This window comes from Melozone crissalis, unplaced genomic scaffold (assembly GCF_028551555.1).
Source record: "Melozone crissalis strain CALT ecotype California unplaced genomic scaffold, PUWL_Pcris_2 ptg000006l_1, whole genome shotgun sequence".
In the NCBI taxonomy this organism is placed as follows: Eukaryota; Metazoa; Chordata; class Aves; order Passeriformes; family Passerellidae; genus Melozone; species Melozone crissalis.
This window is the reverse complement of record NW_026535784.1, coordinates 30,985,653-31,009,096: the sequence shown is the minus strand read 5'-3', so window position 1 is coordinate 31,009,096 and position 23,444 is coordinate 30,985,653. Positions and strand designations below refer to the sequence as shown.

The 23,444-nt window shown below is 39.6% G+C and overlaps 1 protein-coding gene across 1 annotated transcript in view; it reads left to right on the top strand.

The window, feature by feature from the left end:
• Positions 1–8,746, top strand: part of GALNTL6 (polypeptide N-acetylgalactosaminyltransferase like 6) — a 423,505-nt gene extending 414,759 nt beyond the window's left edge. Inside the window, exons 11-12 of the mRNA XM_054292088.1 lie at positions 296–445; positions 6,219–8,746. Coding sequence (XP_054148063.1) covers positions 296–445; positions 6,219–6,386 — 318 coding nt within the window. The 3' untranslated portion in view covers positions 6,387–8,746. The remainder of the gene's footprint in view (positions 1–295; positions 446–6,218) is intronic.
• Positions 8,747–23,444: the final 14,698 nt, after the last annotated feature.

Sequence of the window (23,444 nt, the reverse complement as noted above, 5' to 3'; positions counted from 1 at the left end):
ACTGGGGTAACTGAAGGCTTTAATGCAGCATATCTCCTCTCCTCTCTGCAGTACTGTGTCACTAGAGATTTCTTCCTTCCCTGACATTGGGATTGTGCCTTCCTGGGATATGTTCTGTATGGCCACTGATGCACTTTAATTAAGGCAGTTGGCATCACTGAGTCGTACACAGGCAGGACCTATTTAACCAGCACCTGGGGTGTGCAAAAAGGGCATCCTGCATTAAGCTTGTGTGTGTTATTTCAAACGTTTTTCACTAATAATATATGATTGTATTGCCTGATTGTTTTCCCAGCTCTTCACCTTTGGTTGGAGAGAAGACATCCGCCCTGGGGAGCCACTTCACACCAGGAAGTTCTGCTTCGACGCCGTCTCGCACAGCAGCCCTGTCACACTGTATGACTGTCACGGGATGAAGGGAAACCAGCACTGGAGCTATAGGAAGGTCAGAGTCACTGTGGGCTTCTCGGAGGTTCAGACTGTATTGAGCCATATTCTGTTTAGCACAGGCTTGTGCTTTCCTGTCAAAGCAGTTCTGTTTTAAAATCCACCACATCCTATTCCAATTTAATTTTGTGGTAATCTCTGTAAACATATTCATGTTCCTTTTGAGCATTCAGATATTTAGGTCAAATTTAAATGAAAATGGATCTGATCCAGCTCAGAGGGTGTCTGTATTGGATCTGTTCCCTGAAAGGTGTTTTACCATTCTGGCGCTTCAAGATGCTTGTGTCATTTTAACAGAGGCACTGTTGGAAATATTTTCATCCAATGTGACAGCAGCAAGACATGCTGCTCATGAGTTAAATGTACTTTACTACATTTTAAAGATTATAAGTGGCAGGAAAATCTCCCTCAAAAAACCAAAACAAACCAACAAACAAAAAAAACCCCAACAAAAACAAAAACTCACCCAGCATTAAAAGCACTGCTGTAAGCCCAAAGGAGGCAGGAGTTTATAAACTAAAGATAAGCAGCTTAGAAACTATTTTGATCTGCTGAATTTCAGCCCATTTTTATAAATCACTGAAAAGAGGAGGTCAAGCTAGAAACTGTCAGAGTTTCAGTTGTGGTAAAAAGTCCTGGTAATGCTACTGATTTGTTGTTGTTGCTGTTTTTAGGGTTTTTTAATAGTTTATCAGCAAGTTGTCTTGATTAAAGATTTCATTAACAAACTATTTCATTCAGAATAAGGATTTCTCTGAAGCGCTGAGGATTTCTCTCACACGTGCTCCAGTTTTCTTTGACCATTGTGCCTTGCCCTTCACCTTGTTTAAGCTGAGGCCAAAGAAGCAGGAAATGGTCTTTGCCAGATAAACCTCAATACTGTTTTCTAGTTTAAATATATATATAGTACAAAACTAATTCAGAACCATTAAAAACAGGTTTCTCCTGATGCTTTTTTTCTGAGTGTCTACTTATTAGCTTGTGCCTTTTTACCTTATTTATGTTGCAAATCGAGATCCATCATAAGATTTTCCAGAAATGTAATCCCTTTGAAGCTGAGGTATTACTTGTAAGAAAGTGAGAATGTATGGGGCAGATATTTAGAGGATATAAATTGTGGTGGTTGTATTGCTGCCTATCTGACTTTATAATGCCATAATAATCCCTTCTTGCTTCAAAACCCTTACAATTTATCTTTTTGCCTACCCAAGCTGCAAATCAAAAAGCTTTCATATTCTTAGCACTTCATTGTTGCTCAATATAGCCAGTTCATAAGACAAAATGCAGGTCTGGAGCTACACTATCTGAGGCTCATCACCTTTGATGAGGACAGAATATAGCAGGTACTGGAAAAAAATGACATTTGGAAAAAATACACAGTGTAAGTTTTATTAAATTCTCTGCACAGCTTCATTTTTAATTTCCAGGAGGCTGACAGGGCTCATATAAAAATTCTCAGTGCAAGACAGGCATTTCCATCTCAGCAAGAAACACCACAAAGTTTTGTTGTGATGGAAGTACTGACACATTCTTAACCGTAATCACAACCTGACAGCAAGCTGGTCAATTTGCATAAACCTTCAAGCTAGGAAACTGCATTGGAATAATAGAACTATATATATGTGGTTTTCTTTAAGCTTAGTTTTAGTTTGCTACACAGTAAGTATTTTTTAATGTTTCCTGTAATCTGTTTCCTCGGGTAAAGGGCAGATTTAAATTAGAGATTTCTGGCAGTACAGCTACACCTCCAAAAACCTTACATGTGAAATAATCCTTTTCCAGCTCTGAAAGCATCTTGACAATAGAACTTCTAGTGTTTTCCCTCCTACAAAACAAAAACTGATCTGTGCTAGAGCCTTTTACCTAGGGAATAGTATGCTAGTGAATCTGCATCCTAAATAAATAAGAGTAACAATGTAGTTAAGAAAGAAATGTTTCCTTTTAAAAAACAGAGAGCTGGTCAGCCACTCTCTTCTGTTCTCTACGCCACTTATAGACACTGTAGCTTCCTAATGGATGGTCATGTATCCATCCTGCCAAAAATTCTTCTCATGCTTTAGGAGAAATGACCTTGCTTGTCAATGTCTTATAAAAAGCCTAGAAACCTAATATGAAGCATTTCTTATCGTGCTCTCATATTATTTCTATAAAACTAGAAGATAAGATGTTTTTTATTCATTTAAAGATGAGTGTCATGATTATTTGAGTCTTGAGCCACTGATAAAAAGTTCCAGCAGTGAAATGATTACAAGGTGCTGCAAATGCTATTTGAAGCTAGGCACTATTTTCAGATTCCATATTCTTACAGCATAGAAATCGTAACAACCTGGTTTTGGATCCTGGCGAATAAAAACAGCTTAAATATTTTAGTGGCAAGTAGAATACATTAATATTTTACTTTGGGTAAGGAGTGCTCTTCTGGAAAAAATCTACAGCCTACCCCCATTACATGCACTTTGCTTCTCATTGCAGTGCAGTCTCAGAGCATGCAAACCACATTCTTTTCAGATGAATGAAGCCAAAACTACCACTAATAAACGTGTCAAAAAACTGTTCTTATTCCCATACTGCTTAAACTACATCTGGGCAGCTATTTGAAAGTCTCATAAGTCTGCAGTATTAAGTAATCAATTTTCTTAGGACCAATCTGAAATACTGGTCTACAGCCAAGTATACCTTTGAGAAAACCCTGTAAGAAGCAATGGAGCAGAATAAATCCAAGCAGTACTGCAAACATTGCTGTGGGTTGTAAATAGAAGAAAGTGAGTAACGCCAGGACAAAAAATATTGGCACCATATTGGAGCAGTGTAAGATATTAGATAGATAAATGTAAATAGCCTGTAATTATTATATATTTGGGAGAATGGCTTTAGCTTCCCAAGCTAAAGCTATTTCTTTGACTCTGTTTGATATTCCTAAGCATGCCAGAGCCAATGATGAGCAGTGTCTACAAATTTCTGTTCCTCATAGTGAAGGAATATGCCTCTGGTTTTCAATGTAGCATCGTTCTGGTAGCCTGACAGGTAGTGCACTGATTCTGATAAAGCGTGATTCAGTTTTGTGCCACAGGTCCTCTACTGCTATTTGTAGAGCAGAAGTATCCAACAGAGGGCTGATTTAGTAGGTCTCTAAAAAGAAACAATTGTGCAAAATCAATTTCATTATATGATAATTCTACCCTGAGCCTAGTGATTATGATGGATGCTAGATTGACAGCATCAGAACTGTGCCCAGAAGACAGGGGTTTACTCACAGTCTCCTGACAGCTGCAGGGACAAACTATAAGAGTCAGTTCACTTGCCATGCAGGAGGTGTGTAGATTATTGCCTCAGACCGACCAAGACATGTCATAGTGATAGTGGCTTTTATCATATGGACTTCAGTCCTGCTGAAGCTGCACTGGAGCTGCCAACTGATTTCAGATAAACTACTACAGCTACCAGCTGATAATGACTTCCAGTTGCTCTTGACTTTGGCCATAGTTACAGCAGTGACCTATAAGAAATGAAAGGTTCTGTGTGTCATTGCCAACCCCCCTGAACTGTCGAGACCAATTATCCGATGGAGGAGTTTCTCCTTCTGCAAATAATCTTCAGGCTTGCCTTCACGCAGAAGGAAAAAAAATATTCTGCTGTTTTCAGCTGTTAGAAATGTCTCCACAAGAGTGCTTGTGATTTCTCAATATTGGTGTAAAGAGAAATTGAGATGATAAATTAATAGGCCTTTATATATTGCTAAGTCAGCCAGAAGTTTTTCCAGAGTGGTAACTCTGTCCCTATTCTTAAAAGACACTCTTCTTTCCTAATAACCAGACTCTCTAAAAGCAGCAATAATGCTTCACTCAAAAATTGCCTGCCTGTGATATTTCTGTAAGAAAGATTGCCAGCTTTCTGGAAAGGCTGGAGTGTTTTTCATAGCAAGCTTTTTGTGCTGAAGCTGTTTCCTTTCTTCTTGTACCAGCTATCTTATTAAAACTTCTAGCATTCCAGTTTTGACTTCCTAATATATTGGCTGGCCCTCATGCCCAGCTATACTGCAAGAAAAACCATATGTCCCCTTCCTGAAGGTCCCACATCAGGCAGGTTGGCCATGGCAGAATCACTGTGTCCTGATTTTGGACAGCGCCACTGCATCGAGCTCTTGTTATATAGGAGGAGCTGGCAAGGTGCAGATGGATGCCTGCACCACCCCCTGGGGTGCCTGGCAGTTCTTGCTGGCCCACCTCATCCTAGTAGGGGCACAGTAGTCTTTTGGACACAGTACAGTTACCCCCTTTGTGCAAGCTGAAGTATCCTGCTTGCTCTCCTTGTAGAACATGAGAGAAAGGCCTCTACCCATTTGGTTTGGTCCTGTCAGCTTTGATGGCATGCCTCTAAATTTCAGTCTGGTGGGGGAGTGTGTGTCATCTGCTGCTTTTGGGGAAAGGCCAGTGCTGAAAGTAAAACAGTGTGAAAGGCAGATGTAACACCATCCCCCTCTGCCAGAGCGCAAGGTACTTTTGACTTGGTTCTTTGTTGCATATATTAATTTTAAAAAGAGGCATTGTACTTTACCATTTTTTCACAAACCACAAATCAGTGAATTTAATCTTTCATAAATTAAAAAAAAACCAAATTTTCAAAGTGGTTTTAAATAGCTGCTGTGTCTGTTTGTTGTTGTACTTTTTTGTTGTTGTTGTGGTTTTTTTGAATGTGCAGTATTTTTAAAGATAAGTTTCTATGATTGTTGTTCAGCACCCAGAGTACTTGTGACAGTTTTTAATCAATTGCAATTTGACAAGTAGATTTTTTTCCTATCACAAACTGGTCAAGCAGGCACATCCTGGATTAGTATTAAAATAGTGTCAGGGCAATCATTGGCATGGAGGGGAAAAGCCTGAATGTGGTTTGCCAAGAGTAATCTGAAATTTATTTCAACAGATGCAGTATAGTCCCTGGAAACTTGCAAACCATCTAATGACTCCCACATCTGTCTTTCTAAAAACACTTGCCTACATCAACTAAGTATATTGAAACTTCCCAACTCACCACCTGCTCAACTGACTGCTTTCACGAAGATTCACATCAGGTTACTTACTATTCACTCCAGTTTTGTGAAGAAAAAATTAATAAAACCTGTAATCGTAAATATGCTTTTTTAAGCAACTTAATCCATGCCTGCCCTCACAAAATCTCCATATGGAGCTAAATCAGTGTTAGGATTTCCATCTTATGGGGAGAGAGAGCGTATTTCAGTGGCTGGTCTTAGCAAGGCCACAGGCATTGAATGGGATGAGAACATCAATCCTCTGTCCATCTGTCCACCACTTCAGTTAATAATTCATTTTTAAAGTTTTCACCAAGTTGAAGATTTTAAAGCTCCCCCTGCCAAGAAACACAACCCTGTCAAGAGCAAGATTTCTCTAAAAAAGCCCCAAACAAATCCATTTTTCAGGTTCAGACCTTTAAATGGGCTTCAAGCAAATACGTGGAATGCAGAGATATTAAAAGACATTCTATTTTTTCATTATATTATGCAGTTGTTATTCAAAGACCAGATGATATCTCCCTCTTTCTTGAATCCCCATTTTCATAAAGGATAATAGCCCAAGGGAAGAAAATTCCATTCTCTACAGCTTTCTAATAATAGCTGTTGTTATTACACAAGGTTACTGCACAGAGACCAAAAAATCATTTCAAACAGGGCTCTCTTAATCCATGTTCTGTAAAATTAGAACACTTCCAATGATTTGGCATTTGCTACTTAATTCCATTTTTTTTCATTCCTGTAGGACAAAACTTTGTTCCATCCGGTAAGCAGCAGCTGCATAGATTGCAACCCAGCTGAGAAGAAGATTTTCATGAACAGATGTGATCCTTTATCTGAAACTCAACAGTGGATTTTTGAACATATTAATATGACTGTTTTAGAAAAATTTAACAGCAAGGCCAGTTCCTAGAAGGAAAAAAAAAATTGAACACACGTATTTACGTACAGACTGCAGACTATATTTTTGCCAGCATCTGGGTCAAAGGAGTCAGGAATTAAATTTCCTAGATCCAGGAAATCTGTTCTGAGGATTAAGAAAATGCCACAGCAAGAGCCAGCAGGCTGTCCTTGTGGATATACAGTATCTGGAGAACTTGGCCAAGAGCCTCACCGGATGCTGCTGAGAACTTCAGGCTGAAAATTCCCTTGCTGGTCAAGGGAAAAACTTTGTTTAAAAACTGTTTAAAAGTACTCCAAGTTAATAAAGTAAAAAAAAACTCTAGAGTTTCTCAGGTCAAATCCTGCTGTAGTGAGTAGCTCGGAACAGATGCTATGATTTGGGATGGGTTTATGGTGTGCATGACACCAACAGGAACCTGAAGAAATCCCAGGTTTTAGAATTAAACATGCTGGTAGAAGAATAATGATGTCCCAGCACTCCCTAGACAAGATATATGCTCTGTTGACATTCTCTTAATAAAAGGTTGGGTTAAGCAGGTTTAACCCTCAGAACTGCTGCAATTAATTTTAAATACCTCCCTTTTACATTCCATTCATTACCAAAATAGGAATGGTCGAAATCTTAGGGTCTAGAATTACACTGTAGTGAAGCATGAAATGAACTGTACGGTTTTTCCCTCACATTTTCCCCCTTCAGGAAAAATAAAGCAAAGCAATCAAATTTCTATATATGATATATTTAGCAATTGTGATTCAAATCCCATTGTCACACAAGGTGAGATTTTTTTTTAGTGACAAATGTAACAGCAGCAGCTGCAGCATAATGGAAGGCTTGTGGACTATCTGTCTTTTTTAAAAGTAGAATCTTTACCAACATATAAATTAAAATGAAAATAGGCTGGGGAAAAAATCAGGAGGAGAGTGGGAAATAATTGCACACTGCATGCTGAACTAGGTTAGTCAAATTAATACTGGTATGCTGCCATCCTAAGAGCATGTTGACTCCCTGCAGTGCAGCTTAAAAGATCTTGCAATGCTCCTGACACAGAGGAGTGGAGAGAAAAATTGACAGGAAATCAGTTGGGTGGTTTTGGAGTTTTTTAAGTCTGTGGTGGAAATCGTGTGAACTTTCCACAGTGAGCAAGTGAATGGTATTGTGCATGTCATGAGGGAGGAAACAAGAAGTGCAAGTAAGTCACACATTACAATATTTTGGTACTTTAGGCACAGGCACCATTCAGGGTAACACAGACTTCCATCACACTGATGATTATGATGGGTCCCTCAAACCTATCACGCTGTTGGAGAGAGAGGCCTCTAAAACAATTTAGGAAGGGTGTCAATGGTTCTTCTCAGTTCATGTTGATGTGTGGAATGTGACTGATAACTTTGAGACTGTTCAAGGTAAGAGTGAGTATAAATTTATATCAAGTAAATATGTGGCTTTTGCTTGAAAGACGAATTTACAAATGAAAGCACTATAAATGCAGATAGATGACATCCTCTGTGCTGTAACTCCTTTCAGGTTCCAAAAATAACATTTGTAATTAAGTTGCTTATTTTGATTGCTGGCAAGGTGGCTGACTAACCAAAATACTGGTGTGCAATCTACCCTGTTTTAAGGGAGTGCAGTGACTGTGTTTTGTTTATTTCTCCTTAAACTGTGGTTATGCACAAAGAGCATTGATGTCATCCAGAGGATGGTTCTAGTACCAGTGTGCTATTTTATGGCAGCATATTGTAGTTGCAGGTCATATGAAAGTTGTAAGAGGGGAATGAGGTCCTGTAGCATTCAGGATGTGTACACTGGGGAAATTGTGAAATTTCCTATATATTAAGCAATTGCTGCAAGTTATTGAAGAGATGAGATCTTTTAAATAATTTAAAGGGATGTGTCCACAGAGTCGTCGTTTAATGATTTTAGAATAAGTGAGTTTGTTTAGGTATTGTTTAAATTTAATTTGAAGATATGGTGTGCTCAGGAACAGAAGAGGTAAGGTTCTGGTATGAGGATACTTCAGGTTTGTTTATCTGTCAGTACACAGAACCAGCCTAGCCACTGCAAACTCTCAGCTTTCCCAGATGAGGTGCTCACAGCATCATTTATTTGCAGCCTTATCATGAGGAAAGAGGGTTTGAGAAAAGAAGAAAATGGCTGCCTCAAATATAAATGCAGCCCTCAAGCTGCTGATTGTAACTGGCCCCAAACTGTCAGTCCTGGAAGCAGCACTGTATGCCCAGAATAGAGAGGCAAAGGAGGATTGCTAAAGCAGAACAGATTGGTAGGGTTATATCGTTCAGTGTCTGACTGCATCTCAGTGGTCTGATTTTGAGATGTCTGATGGGAACAAGGCTGCTCTTAGGGCAAAGAATATCTATGCCTTTTACAACCCTTGTTGAGTCATATTGCACAGCACCTTATGCTGCCAAAGGAAGCCTTCCACTTACTTGTAGCTGATCATAAATGGTAAACTCTAGCAGTCTTTGTCAAAAAGCAGTCCATATGACTGCTAGTCAGATATTGTGGGGAAAGAAAACAGTCCTTGCACAGGACTCCTTCAGCAAAACTTTTATTAATAATAAATGATCATCGCTACCTTTCAGTTCAAGTCTGTCTTGGGTGTTCTCCAAAGGTTTCCACTGATAAGAGTATTTCATTACTAATTTACCATTCAGAATTTCTCTAATTCTTCCTGCAACCATATCTTTTCCAGCCAATAAACTTATGAACAATTTGATAGCTTGGAGAGATGTATCTTCTTCTGATAATTCTCCAGGAGCATTTAACTCTGACACGTTTTTTCAAAAGACTATGAAATTTCTTCACAGATTTTTTTTAATACCAGGTAGTCCTGAACATATTTTAAATGTAGTGCACGGGTGGAATTAAGTAATGTGGGCTCATCATTTCAGTGGAGCTATACTGATTTTCCCAATTAATGACTTGTTCAGTTTTTTTCAATTTATTATTTTATGGCTTTAATCAAGATGTCTGAAAAGAAGATCTTTGTATCTTTAAGAAAGTTCATCACCATCTACCCTAAATGTTTTCCATTTAAGGTTAACTGGCCTTTTTTTTGTGGCCAGCAAAGTACTGTAACTGGAGAGAGCATCTGGAGAAACTGAAGTAAACTCCAAGCGCAACTAAAACTCCAAAATAATATCTCTTTTCCTGCATATATTCCAGAATCTAAGCTAAACCTCTGTTTAGCCCTGGGGGACAGGGCTCAAAGGAGAGAGGAGGAGCTGGGAAACAAAGCCTTTCATGTGTGGGAGAGTAGCCTTGTTGCAGAGACATGACAGGATTTCACTTTCATTGGCCACAGTGTTATTTCAAAAAATGAGATTGCTTTAGAACAAATGTTTCTGCAGCAGTATGGATATTTTAATGATATAATACATTATTCCTGAGTGTGATCCATTTATGAATAAATGGTCTCTAGCTGCTGAAATAAGTCTGCCTCATGATAGACTTAGCTTGAAAGGAAGCTGGCAAGCACTTAACAACCTTTGATTACTGGCAATTTACCAGGCATCAATGTCTCCAGTGACCTTAGTGCAATCTTATGCCACACAGAAGAAATGTGTACAAATAGCTTGACCAAATTGATTAGATAGGTGGCACTTCTGCAGGAATGGATGTTACCTTTGTTTAAAAAAAAGTCATAATCGCAATTAATTTGCATTTTTACTGATAACTTCTGCAAGGGACTAGGTTAGGGAGACTCTTTTAGCCTGCCTGGGTGGATTGGAGATGGAGCACTTTAGGAAGGCAGTACTGACAAGCTTTCAGTATGGCTGACACCAGGGGTGCATCCATTTGCTATTTAAAGAGCATCTGTAATGCTGATAAGCCAGTGCATTTCAAGAGAACACAGCATATATGGTTTTATTAATGGTTTTATTTTTCTTTTTAATCCATCAAGATTCATTAGGGAAATAATTTCAAAGCCCTTGGAAACAACACAAGGTGATCAGGAGTAACATTTTTATAGCTGGTACTAGTATTATAATGTTCATTTATTCCTTTGTTTAACCCCCTCCCAAATATGTTCCATATTCTCTTAAAAAAAAGCACAAGCATCCAAGAGTGCTTTTACATAAAATTTTCAGGATCTTGCACTTTCTGAAAGTTTTGAAAAGCCTTTAGAAATTAGGAAATGTTAACCAAAATGTAACATAAAAACCCAGAGAAAAATTATTAGACCAATTATGTGTAGTGTACCAAGAGACTTTGCTAAATATTTGCTAAGATAGTATCTTTTGACTGGAAAATTTTAGATGAATAAGTAATAGAGTTATTAAATCTTTAGTATGTAGTGCTTTCTATTTAAGATTTGTAATTTTAAAAATGTAGTGAATTTGTGTGATTAGTTGCTGACAGTTTTTTTTTTTTTTTTAAACCACGTGTAATACACAAATCTGTTCTTAGGTCTCCTGAAATATTTCTCTCCTCATATTTCCTTGTTATAATTCTGAATTATGCTGGATTTATACACTGGATTTAAGAAAATCTGAATATATGAAAAAATCTCTGAAAGGTAAGAAACATATGTAAAAACAAATAATGAGAAAGTTTAGCTAGAGAAATTTGAGAAATGCATCACATTTCCAAAGCTTCAGCAGCATTCAGAAAATACATTTGCTCTGTGAAGTTGTTTCCTGTTCTTTCAGTGTATCAGTAACATCAATGGTACTGCTCCTGGGACAGGACTTCTGAAACTGGTGTTACTAGCATTTGTTACTATCATCACAGTGCCAGAGGAGAAAAAATCTAGGAAGAGCTTCTGAAAAAATTGCATTCAAACATTGCAGTCTGGTATGCCTTGAGATTTTCCTTGTTTCTAAGATTTGTTATCTTAGTATTTTTTTCTTTTTTGCAGAACGTGGCAGTGCAGTAGGTGCTTCAGTGGGCCCTATGAAAATAATGCAGACAACAGGGGAGCAAAGAGGACATGGGTTAAAACAATATTAATTTGTGTTTATCTGAATGTGTGTTTACCACAGCACTGTCCAGTAGGTTAATTAAAGAAAATTGTGTATTTTGTGCAACCACTTTGGTTGGTGCTTCAGGGAATAGATGAATGAGAAGGAGCTTTGCAAAATGGGCCAGCAGAAAAGCTTGTACTCAGTAAAAGACGTAGGAAAATTCAGAATGATCCATTTCAGAGAAGCAAATGGATAAGACATTGAAATATATGTATAATGGACAGTGTACAGAATATGAGGGGAGCTGCAGTGAGGCAAGTCTGGTGAGTGGTACTATCTTAAAGATACTAAGACATAGGAAAGGAAAACTTGGTTCTCATTAACCTTAGTCCTCATTAATCTTAGCAGGATCCCTAACACTGTGAAAGTATTAGTTGATTTAATTAAGTTAATCCTTGATCTCCCCACTAAATGACTAAACTTGGAAGGAACCACAGTCCAAGCAAATTTCTGCTGATCACTCTGGAGCATCTAATCAGCAAAAGATAGCACTAGGCACAGTTTAGCCAAAAACCAACTGGCACCAGAACTAAAACAATATTATCGACCCAAAAGATCTGTAGGCCTCTGGCATCCCTCTGTGAAAAAAAGATTTCACTTGCCTGAAGGAGTGATTGATGGTAATGATCCTAGATTAAGAAGATCAAGAATTGTGAGCTTTCAAGGAGGTGAAAGGCCAAATGGTGAGATTAGGAGATGGCAGTTTAATTGAGAGAGGAAGGAGGAAATAGATGGTGAAAGGGAAAAAGTAGGAATCAGGTTTAATTCTGTATGTGAAGGAAATATGACCTACAAGGGTCAGCCACTGATAATTTTGGATACCTCTTCATAGCAGGGCTTACATTTTTACTTCCATCACAAATATTTGGGAACTGAGAGGCAATCAAGCCCTTTTGCAAGGACCTAAATTTAGAATAAGGAGAACTTCCTAATCTGAAATGTATTGATTGTGAAATACATGATCACAAAAGAGAAAAGCTTTGATGGATGCTGAGTTTGTTCTGAGTTTTCCACTAAAGGTGTGTGTGTGTTCCTGAGGCTACTTTTTAGATAGTATGTAGAAGCAGAATATTATGGTCCACTTTTTTACCTCAGTTTAATATTTCTCTCTATCTCAGGCTTTTTTGAAAGAAGAAAAATGTTTATCTAAATTTTCCTAGGAAATGTCAACTTGGATCAGTGTGAAGTAGCTCTGCCTACTCCCTTTGCAGATCAAGATAACAAGTGTTTCTCTTTGGACCTTGCATACAGCTCTTAAAGAATGTTGTGGCTCTGCCTTCATGGCTCCTTGCAGCATTCACCTCTTTTATGCATTTCAGTTTTTGTATGATTTTTTTTTCCTATTCTGTGTTTCTTCCCTTCTGCTGACTTGCTATCTGCTGGAATCCTGGTCCTCTTTCTTCCCACCTTTCTGGTCTGTGCCAAAGGTGTTTCTTCTGTTGCAGATCCCTTCCTCAAGATAAGAGTGACTAAAGCTGCTTTGATCTTGACTTGCCAGAGCCTCAAGCCCTTCCGCCTTGGGGTACCTGGCTTGTTCTAGCAGAGGGCTGGGGAGGGGAAAGGAACCTGAGGAGAAGTTCTGCCATTATGGACCAGTCTCACTACAGATTTTATCTGTGGAAGAGTTATAGCTCATAGCACAGACAGACAAACATCTTCGAGGGAAAAGAAATTGCACTGGTGATCTACTTTTCATACATTTTCAAAATTCAGTGTTGCCCAGAGAGGGGAAGGTGTAAGAGCAGGAAGGATCTTGTTCAGTGGGTATACTTTGTACAAATGTTTAGAAGCAGCTGAATTCTTGACTTCAAGTTTTTAACTTTTGATTATCCCTGTTGAGCTAATATGGATACAAGAAACTGAGTAGAATTATTTTTTTAATTGTTTTTTTTTTTTTTTTAATAAACCACCAATGGGTTATGACAACTTTAACTGAAGGCATTATTCCAAATCTAAGTGGATGTGTAATCTGGATGAGTGCATGATACAGGTTAACCTCTAGTCCAGCTGCAGAGAGTCGGAGGGGTCTTATTTACAAAAAGAGAGAGATTGTCCAATGTGTAGCAGCCTTTTGCTTACAGCTGTACAGGACTCTAGTTTATTCCTCAGCATGTCAGGAAAATCAATATCTGTAATGATTCCCATTATCAAAGTAACAGCTGCTGAGATGGCAGTAAAACATCACCTTTTCCTTCCCGCTATAAGAGAATCCTTTCACCGGTGTCCTCTATGTCTTTATGCACCACCAGGGTTTATTTGCAACCGGAACATGTGGATTAAAGTTATGCCCTGCCCTTTCACTAAACAAATTCCTAGGAAACCAGAGTACCAGTTTAAAGGCTGTACAATTAACTGTCCAAAGGATTTTCAGCCAAGAAATGGGGGTTTCATACAAAAGAAAAATAAGACCCCCTAAATGGACATGATCTGTCCTCACAGCCCAGAAAGTCAAACATGCCCTGGGCTGCACCAAAAGCAGGGAAGGGAGGGGATTCTGCCCCTCTGCTCTGGTGAGACTCCACCTGCAGTGCTGCATCCAGCCCTGGAGACCCAGGAAGAACATGGACCTGTTTGAGCAAGTGCAGAGCAGGGTCATCAAGTTAATTAGAGGGATGGACCATCTCTCCTGTGAGGAAGGGCTGAGAGAATTGGGATTGTCCGGCCTGGAAAAGAGAGAGCTAAATTTTTTACTTTGAGGGTAGTGGGTACTGGAATCGGTTGCCCAGAGAGGCTGTGGTTGCCCCAACCCTGAAAATATTGAGGGCCAGGTTGAGTGAGGCTTCAAACAACCTGGTCTAATTGAAGGTGTCCCTGCCCACAGCAGGGGAGTTGGAATGAGATGATCTTTGAGGTCCCTTCCAGCCCAAACCACTCTATGATTCTATGATTCTAAAGTTTGTTTTCCTTTATTCCTGTCATATCAGCCTCCAAATTGCAGTTACTGCTCTACATCAAAACATACCTTGGTAATCTACACCTGGAAAGATAGTGATGTGTCAGGCCTCTGCTGCCAGTTTTTCATACAAATCTGCAGCACAGCTATATAAACCTTTTCTTTGGAGTTAGAGATTTTTCTGCACAGTTGTTATCCTAGCAAGGGGTACATTCCTTCCAACTTTAACCTCACCAGCAGTTTTCCACCTCAAACTCTGCTGGTTGATGTTGCCCAGCTCTCCAGGTAATGTGGTTCATTGCACATCTCTCAACACCTCACAGCAGTCCAGTCCACACACACACACAGAGTTAACAAGTGCTAGGTATCAAAACAGAAATGTATGGTCCCTTCTGAGCCTCTGAGATGCTTCTACTTATCAACTAGTCTTTCTGATGGTCAGAGTGTTTTCCAGGCATCTCTGTGAATAAACTCACTTTCCTGCAGGTATCCTGCAAAATATCCATTTCTCTCGCTTTTCTGAGAGTCTGGAATTACAGCCTTCACTTGCTGTTAAACAACATTCAGGACAAAACATTTCCTGGCGATTCAACTATTATAAACTAAATATAAAGGGCCAAGAAGAACTGGAGACAACTTTGTGTAATCACTGACTAATGTCCCAGTAGCCAAGACAGACAGAAATGAGCTGGGCTGATAGGCAGCTAGCTATAGTAGAGATCAATTAAAGTAAGATGGAGTTGTCTAATTTTCTGTGAAACAAGATCAAAATATTTGATTGTTGTGATTTAGGAAAAATATAGCTCTCTAAAAAATGGGGGAAATATTTTCAGATGTGTGCATTTGAAGTATTATACAATAGACTACAATTAGTAATATATATATTATAATAAGTAAAATGAAAACATATCCTTCTGTGCTGACTAGTCTGAGATAGTTGGCTTAGATGTTATTAAACAACAGCTGTAGAAACTGACCAACTTTTATGCATTAAAATAATGTTTTCAGGACACGCTTAAAGGATTTACAGAGAGCACATGCCTGTAAGTTTTTGGACTGTAATTAAGAACCTGAACTATGGAATAAAAATTGTACACCTGTTCTATTTTATATTTGGATGTATTATGTTGCAGGATACAAAGCAAAAGATTGCTGAAGAGCAGTTTCAAAAAAATTACCACGATCTGAATGAATAAATACCTCTCAGAAGCTACGGCATAAATTTTTCAGTTTGTTGTACATTTGCTGCTGCTAAAATAAGCTGCTCTGTTGGGTGGGTGAAGAACTGGACAAGCCCAGCCAGCTGCAGGGCTGCCCAGGGACATATTGCTGCTCCCTTTCCTGCAACACTGGCCATGCCAACTGTGTAATATCACTAGAAAGAGAAAACAAAGTCATCTCCTTTAACAACGAGCACTGTTAGCTCTGGCAATACTGTAAATCATGTCTTGAAATGCCACCTAAATAAGAGAAATAAACAAGTGACGAGAAAACAGTTGTATATACATAATAGTCCTCAAGTGACAAGTAAGGAAGCATTGAAAAAGTTTTTGAGGACTTGATTCCAGTAAAAAGTCATGTAAGTCAAGATTTATTTGTCCCACTTCCACACCAAAAAAAACTACCAACAAAGAACAACACAAGAATCCCTAGAAATTCCCAGTACCACTAGTCCTTGTACCTACAACAGATAAGACATAAAATAAAATACATAATCTTCATAAAGAGGATTAACTGCAAAAGTTTGAGTCATATAGAAAAGAGTATTTGTCAATCATCTTCAAAGACTAAAGAAGAAAGACATATTATTTATCTTTAAAGGAATTTTTTTTTTATTTTGCATCTCTTTAAGTCATATAACTTAATTTTACGCATACCCATAAACTTCAGTTTTTCAGTGCTGTACATCTATCCTAAAACCTTCTAATTGAAAATCATTGATTAAATCCATCCCTGACATCTACTGCATGTGTCAGAGTTGTGATAAGTGGACACAATCTAATTTTTACTTGTTTCTGAGGGAGCAGTTAAAGTGAACATTGCTTCCAAAGACCTCCAGATATCAAAACTAGCAAAACTAAGACAACTATAAGCATTCACTGAAAATGTGACTCCTCCTTCTCTAGAGACCTTAAAGGATACTGTAGTCAGATGCAAACTGAAGACAGTCCAATCAGGGGAAAAAATTGTGTTTTTCTACCTAACCTTTCCACTTAAACTGTTTGGGATTAATTTCTTACAGGCAATTCTATTGAACAAACTATTGAAGATATTTAGTAAACATCTTCCCACTGGAACAGTGATTATAACAACAGAACAAATAACAAAATTGACAATTTTGTTATTTGACAAATAACAAAAACTTCCATCAAATCCCTAAAGAGACTGGAGTCATTAACATTACAGGCACAACCCTTGGCAAGAGAACAACTAGGAACAAAGAAGAATTATTACTAAGAGAACAATAAAGTGGTTTAGATACATCAAGGTCAATTAGGCATTAGTTTTAATATAGCCTAAAGTTAAAAGCTGTAAAACAACAGAGAATTTTCCCATTTGCATCATTTAAAGTTCACAGCCCAAGGAAAATAGCATGTATAAAGAAACAAGAGAGCCTTCTGTGAATTGTGTGTCAATTATCTAATTACCTTTGATAACATCAGGTGCAAACCTTCAAGGAAAAAGCTTTAAAGAGCTCTTGCAGGTATGGGTGTATTAGGAGAGTAATAAGACTTGTTGCAGGGACAAGAGAAAGGAGGAGGAACTGCATCTTGAGAGACAAGAGTTACTGGAGCATGTTTATCAACTCCAAATGCAGCTTCTCAGCTTGGGAAGAGAGACAGGGAGATTGCTTTCTACTTTGACTCTCACTTCCAGGCTGAGATGCTGTCATGTGTTCCTGCTAGTCAAGAAGGAGTGAATCCAAGCCTGGCTCGTACCTCCTGGCCTCCCTCCTGCCTCTGCAGTGTCTGTGGATGAGGAAGAGTGAGAGCACTTTGAGATCCTGGTGCCTGGGCAGCTCCTTGCAGAGGCAGCAGGGCTCTCTGACTGAGGAGGTCAGGGACAAGATCTCAGTCTACAGACATAGCTCCACCTTAGGGCTTGCATAGGGCAGCTGCCCTTGAACTCCCATCAGGAAAAGCCTGGCACCACCAGCTTGGGCAGTAGCTCTGAACATTAGCTGCTCAGTGGTGGTGCTTACATCCCTGCTTCTCTGACTGGTCATTCCCTGCACCAGTTGGAGGAGTGCTGCCTGCCTGCGCGATGGGAATTGCTTTGAGTTCTGGACAACATGCTGCCCCAGCCAGTTGGGAAGATGTGTCTGCACTCCTGGTCAGCACTACTATCTGCCCTCTGATTTTTGAAGGGAAATTGTAGTGACTTCTTCAGCTGGAAGCCTTGGTGAGTAGATGCAGAAGACGGTGTCTGGTGGCATGTTTGTATTTGGATGATTGCTCTAATTAGCTCTTTTTTTTTTTCTTTTAATATGAGGGGGGAAAACACAGGGGTTTTTAAGTGTTTTTTTCTTCTGCTTAAGTGAATCTCAAGTGACATTCACCACTGTTTTAATTAAACATGCCTCCTGATTTAGAACTGATAAGCTTCTACTTCAAGGAAATGCTAGGGTAAACTTTTATTTTGGCAGGGGGAAGCAAAACTGATAAGTAGAAGGATAGTTTCTCCTAACAGTCAGAGAAGTGAGAAGAGTTCAGCAAGGGGGGTCTAACCCCAGTAGTAGCACCTGCAGACTAATCCCTCACAGCTCTTTGCCACAGAGGTTGGCTCTGTAGCAACTGCCTGAATTAGAGGAGAAGATGTGCACTTTGTCTGGATTACTTGGTTATTGTCATCTTCTTGGTGCTTGCCAGAACCCTGATGGAGAGCAGGAAACCAGTCATCATGGGCATCTCCCTGAAGTGCCTCCTGAGGCCACCCCACATGTTTCAGGTGAGCCAGGAGGGCCCATGCAGGCACCACCAGCACAGGAGACTGCAGTCAGGGGCTGGAACTGCCAGCTCCTCATCAGTCCCACATAGCAACAGACCATGTCAGGGATTTATATAAAGCTTTTGCAAGTACATGCTCAGGGTTGGGGGTTTTTTCAGCTCTTTCACTCGGGGTCTTGTTTGTACCTCCTCTTTAGTGACCAGCTGAGCCTTCTCCATGTTTGTGACAAGAAACCCACATTTGTGGCTCTTTAAGAAGGTTTGACCCTGATTCCCCAAGGACTGGGACACACAACAGACATGAGACCACACCAACCAAAAATCAGGTCAGTGATTAAACTTCTTGATGTTGGCAAGTCAAGTGGCAGTATCAGAAGGGAGCTCATGAGGTCATTTGCAGTTGTAGACCTGAGAGTAAGAACTGTCAATTTAACTCTCCCTGAGATTGCAGCTTTTGGGAGGGGAAGGTGGGGAGGCACAGCTTTTCTGTTAAGAAACATATCTGTTGGTTTAGGAGCTGCCACGTCCTAATTTCCAGTAAATGAAAAACAACAACAGTTTTTGTTTTGGGATTTGGGAAAAAATCTTTCTCTTGCATTAGATCTTCACCTGACCCATTACTGAGATAATCTTCAGCCAGTTTACACCTCAAGACTGGAGCTGTGGTAATTCTCACAAGAGTCTTGTCAATGCATATGAGATGAAATTAAGGAAAGTCTAGTCATGAATAAGGTCTATGTTTTCAGTTCCCCTGAGAGCTTCCATCAAGCAAAACTATTTCCCTTCTAAAGAATATGTTTGAAGAAGGGGAACTAAATATTTTTCTATTATTTGCCTGCTGGAATATTCTTTACTTGGTGTCTGAGCACAGCGGTGACTTATACAAATATTGCAGCTCATCTTTTAAAAAGAGCATTATTATATCAGTAATAAAGAAAACAATTTGCATTTCAGATTAAGAGACAGCAGTATATCACAAAATATTTACTCTGCCCAGAAGAGCAGCAGTTTACAGACTATTTAACAGCAATTTGTGTATGCATTTAAAGATTACATCTTTTTTTAAATGAAGGTTTTTATTTGTGTGCTAAGTAGTTTTCTGTAAGTAAGAGGATCTTTGGATTTTTATTCTGTGATAAGCAGTAGTGATTTAGATCCGAGTTTTTATAGCATGTGGCATGTGAGGTGTGTCTATCTTCTTGTGGGTGTTTTTTAGATTTTTTTTAACTAAATCATAGTCTTTATTTGCTTTTCTGGGGAGAACCAATATAAGCTCATAAGTGTTCTACTTTTAAGCAGTGTACAAAACCTAACCTCTTTGTTAGTTTAGTGATCTTACACCATTTGGTGACATTCACCAAGAAGAACATTTTCACTGAGAATGGATCTTGGTCCCTCTCTTTTCTCTGGTTTTCTTGAAAAAAATCAAAAAACTCAACACCAAAAAAACCCAAACATATGATCTAATCAGTTGACCAGAGGGGAAAAACGAATCAAAAAATACTTCCGCAGAGCACCTATTTTTCCAAAGATTATGGAGAAGTGAGGGGAGATATGAGCAGGGAGCATAGAAAGGCTAGGAAGAATGCAGTCAGTGCATAGCCCTGGGGCAGATTCTTGGTCTTTCTGTGTCCTGTGACCTGAGTGAACTGGCACAGGGGAATTTTGTACTGCTGTCATTAGAGTGCATCTGGTCTCAAAAATGGATTGCAGGCCTCTCTCTAAGCTTTACTGATCGTAATGGTGACAGCTGTGTGCAAGGGTCAAATATGAGCTTGCTTGCATGGAGATGTTCCAATCTGCAAAGCCCCAGTGAAAGTTCTGTGGCTCTGCAGAGCAGGGTGGTTTGTGACTCAGACTGTGAACAGCAGCTGCTCATGTGGAGGGGGACAAGAAGTCTGCTAGTTCTTAATTAAATACCATTTACAAGGAGAATGCCTATTGTCACTTGGCTTCTCCCCAAAAAGATGGAGCTGCTGTAACTCCCCTTACAGGGTGCACCACCACTCACTGTTTTGAAGCACATATTCTCAAGCCACAGTGAAGTTAAGTATAGAAGAGGTCCCTAAGTGGACCTTTTGCATGACAAAATTCACCAAGAAGTAATTTGCCTCATAAATGCCATAGCTACCTGTCTGTAGCAAAATAAGCCATATCAGAAAACCCAGGCAGCATCTGTATATCCTCACCTAATTGCTCTATTACTTGTGGCAATGATGCCTCAGAAGAAATCCCCCAGCCTAGAGCTGGGGCTCTGGCTCCCACTGCCATGGCAACAGAAGTGCTGCCTGCTGAAAAAGCCAGCTGAGTCCAGAAAAGGTCACCAGAGTTCTTTAGAAAGCCTGGGAAACGCTTTATCCTCAAAGAAAGAGAAAGAGGCACAAGTCTGAAGCTGAAAAGACAAAATAGTTTGCCAATGGTGGGCATACAAAACTTCCGGTTTATCTCATAAAGCATATTTTTAATGTTTTAATTGCCTTTAGGGCTATTTAAGCACTTTGCATGGTTTTTGGAGGGAACTGGAGGGTGACAGGGCTTGGGAAGCAAGGATGGGAAGATTGTGGTTTTGTTCAGTTGTCACAGCTAGAATTTATTTACAAGGCTGTAAGGACTGAGGCCTTAAGGAAAAAGCCCCAGAATTGCAAGAGCTGGCACAAAAAGCAGAAAATGTCTTTGGTTTCTGTTCTGCACTGTCCCATTCCAGTGCTTGGCAGAGTAGGTATAGAACGCAGCACACTGCTTTTGGGAGTGCTTGTTACAATACCAGATCTGAGGTTCTCAGACACAGCTTGGTCCCACCCTTTGTGACATCCTGGAGTTGTAGGAACCATTGGATCAATTTACCAGATCCAGGCAGGATCACCTTCTGAGTGAAAATCTTTTTTAGAAGTTGCAATTCTTTCAGCACCCTTTCATGCTTACAGCTGTATATAATTGCAGGAGTTCACTCTTACCTGCTTAAAGCATTTGTGTAATGCTTCCTTAAACCTGTAAAAACTAAATCTGACAACAACTATGTTGGGAAGAAAAGCATTTCTTTGTCCCCAGAAAAAGGTGTATTAAAACTGCTGGGGTTAATACAGGGAAGAAGGTGCACAGCAGCAAAGGCGGCCTGGCTCACTGACCTGAAACACTGTGCTGGCCAAGGAACAAAAGCCTGACTCCAGTCACCTTTCCTTTGCCTCCCCTAAAGCAGCCATGCCAAGTCACATCACTGGGTAGCAAATGAAGCAAAAAAAGAGATGCCACTACCATACCCCTCCCCAGACTCTCTGTATTTAAAGGGGAGAAGTCACAGGTGCTAGATGGGAAATGTATTGAGGATTCAGACACATCATCAGTACTGCATCCTTCTCTACTCCCAGTGCATGCTAAGCAAGGAGGTGATTCTGAATGCAGGAAAATTTTTTTCTTCAAAATGAAAACACTTTAAGATACCTACAAATGCTTGATGTGACAGTTGTATTACTAAGATGTAAAGGGTTTGAAAAAGAAGTATAAAAGCATAGTTGGTACAAGGAATAGATAAGAATGAAGCCTTCTAAACACTTTAATGTGTGGAAATACTCAGCAGTTCTTAACTTCTTTTTTAATTCTTTGCCTTTCTACCTATCTTTCAGATTTTCGTGTCTATGCATGTTATTCTTGTAACCTTAACATTTTCCAGGGTCTGTAAAAGTCTGCTGCTAACAGTTTTGGTTATGTTTTTCTTCAGCAAGCAGTTAATTTCAATGAATGGATATTGCTGTTTTAATTATGGAAAAGTCAATATACTTATGCAGCTTTAGGCAACATGACAGACACAGCACAAGCCTTAATACCTTGGTTATCAAATTACTTAGGCATATGTATAACTTTATGATAACAGGGTCATGGTAAAATGACTATCACATAATTCCTGAGGAAAGTGAAAGGGAGATGAGGCCATGTGTGAAAAACTATACGTGTACTAGATAGCTTTTTTTTTTTTCCCCTCTTCCCTCCCTTCCAGGAGGCTTGCATAGGCTTCTTATTCTCCAGTTCTTTGTGATTCTGTTTCCCATAGTTCATGATGAATGGCATCAGCTAACCAAAAAGCTGCTGATAGGGCAAAACCATGGCATTCAAAATCTGGTGATATATTGAGGAAGCAGTAGCACAATATGCATTTTTGGTGTGCAAGGGGCTTCAACACATGCTTTGACTAGCTCAGAAGAAAACAGCAGGATGAGATGTGGTTTCATTGTGTCAGGGGAGGTGAAGGAAGGAAAACAAGCAGTAATACGTGGCTGCATCCTGGATTGCATCAGGATGTCGGATTTCAGGTTGACAAATGTCCCTCAGCACCCAGGGAGAGCACACACGGCCGCGGGTGTGGTGCAGGAGTGCCGGGCTGGCCAGAGGCAATGCAAACACTCGAGCACCAGCCGGTGCAATGGGTGAAGCCACCTCACCCTTTTGGCACGTTGATATTGCTGCGCTACAGCATCACTGCGAAGGCAAACAAAGGTATCCGAGGTTAGACCCCGCAAACCCAGCCTACACCGCCAGCTCAGGCAGGCTGCAGGCTGTAGTTACGTGTGAGGTACTGCCAGGCAGTTTTATGGGAAATAATAATAGAGAGTATAACAGACTATGAAATGTCAGGAATTCCTTTCTGTAAAACCAAACATCTTAGATTAACATTTTGGGTATTGCTAACCTGAGAAATGTGGCCCATGAGTCTACCATTTTTGATTGGACTAAGATTTTCCATAAGATATCTACAAGTTGCTGCCACCTATCAGTGGAAATGTGGTCAGGCAAAGAACGAGAATGAGTCGCCTGTTCAAGAAATGTGTAGTGCAAATATTTTATGTACACAAATGCTAAGTACAGAGTGGAGGCAAATTGGACAAAAACTGCAGCATGTATCAGCTGCTGCTAGGAATGACACACCCTCAGGTTTTAAAGTTAAGGGTAGATGTTCACAAATTCCTCAAGCACAATAAGTAACTTGAAAGAGAAAAGGCTAACTGTGCTGTAAAGGATCCATGCTCCAAGCACAGTGTTTACAAGTCAGCAGCACAAAGAAACTGATTTTTTAAAAATCTTTAAACTCTAAAGAGTAAATCTTTATAGCAGTGCAAGGGAGTCATGCCCACAAATCTCATTATTCTGAAAGCTGCTTAGAAACTTTAGCCCTTAGAGTCAACATACCACAATGCATTCAGAAGTGTGATTTCAGAGTTACAAATGCTTCTAACAATTAGCTAATTTA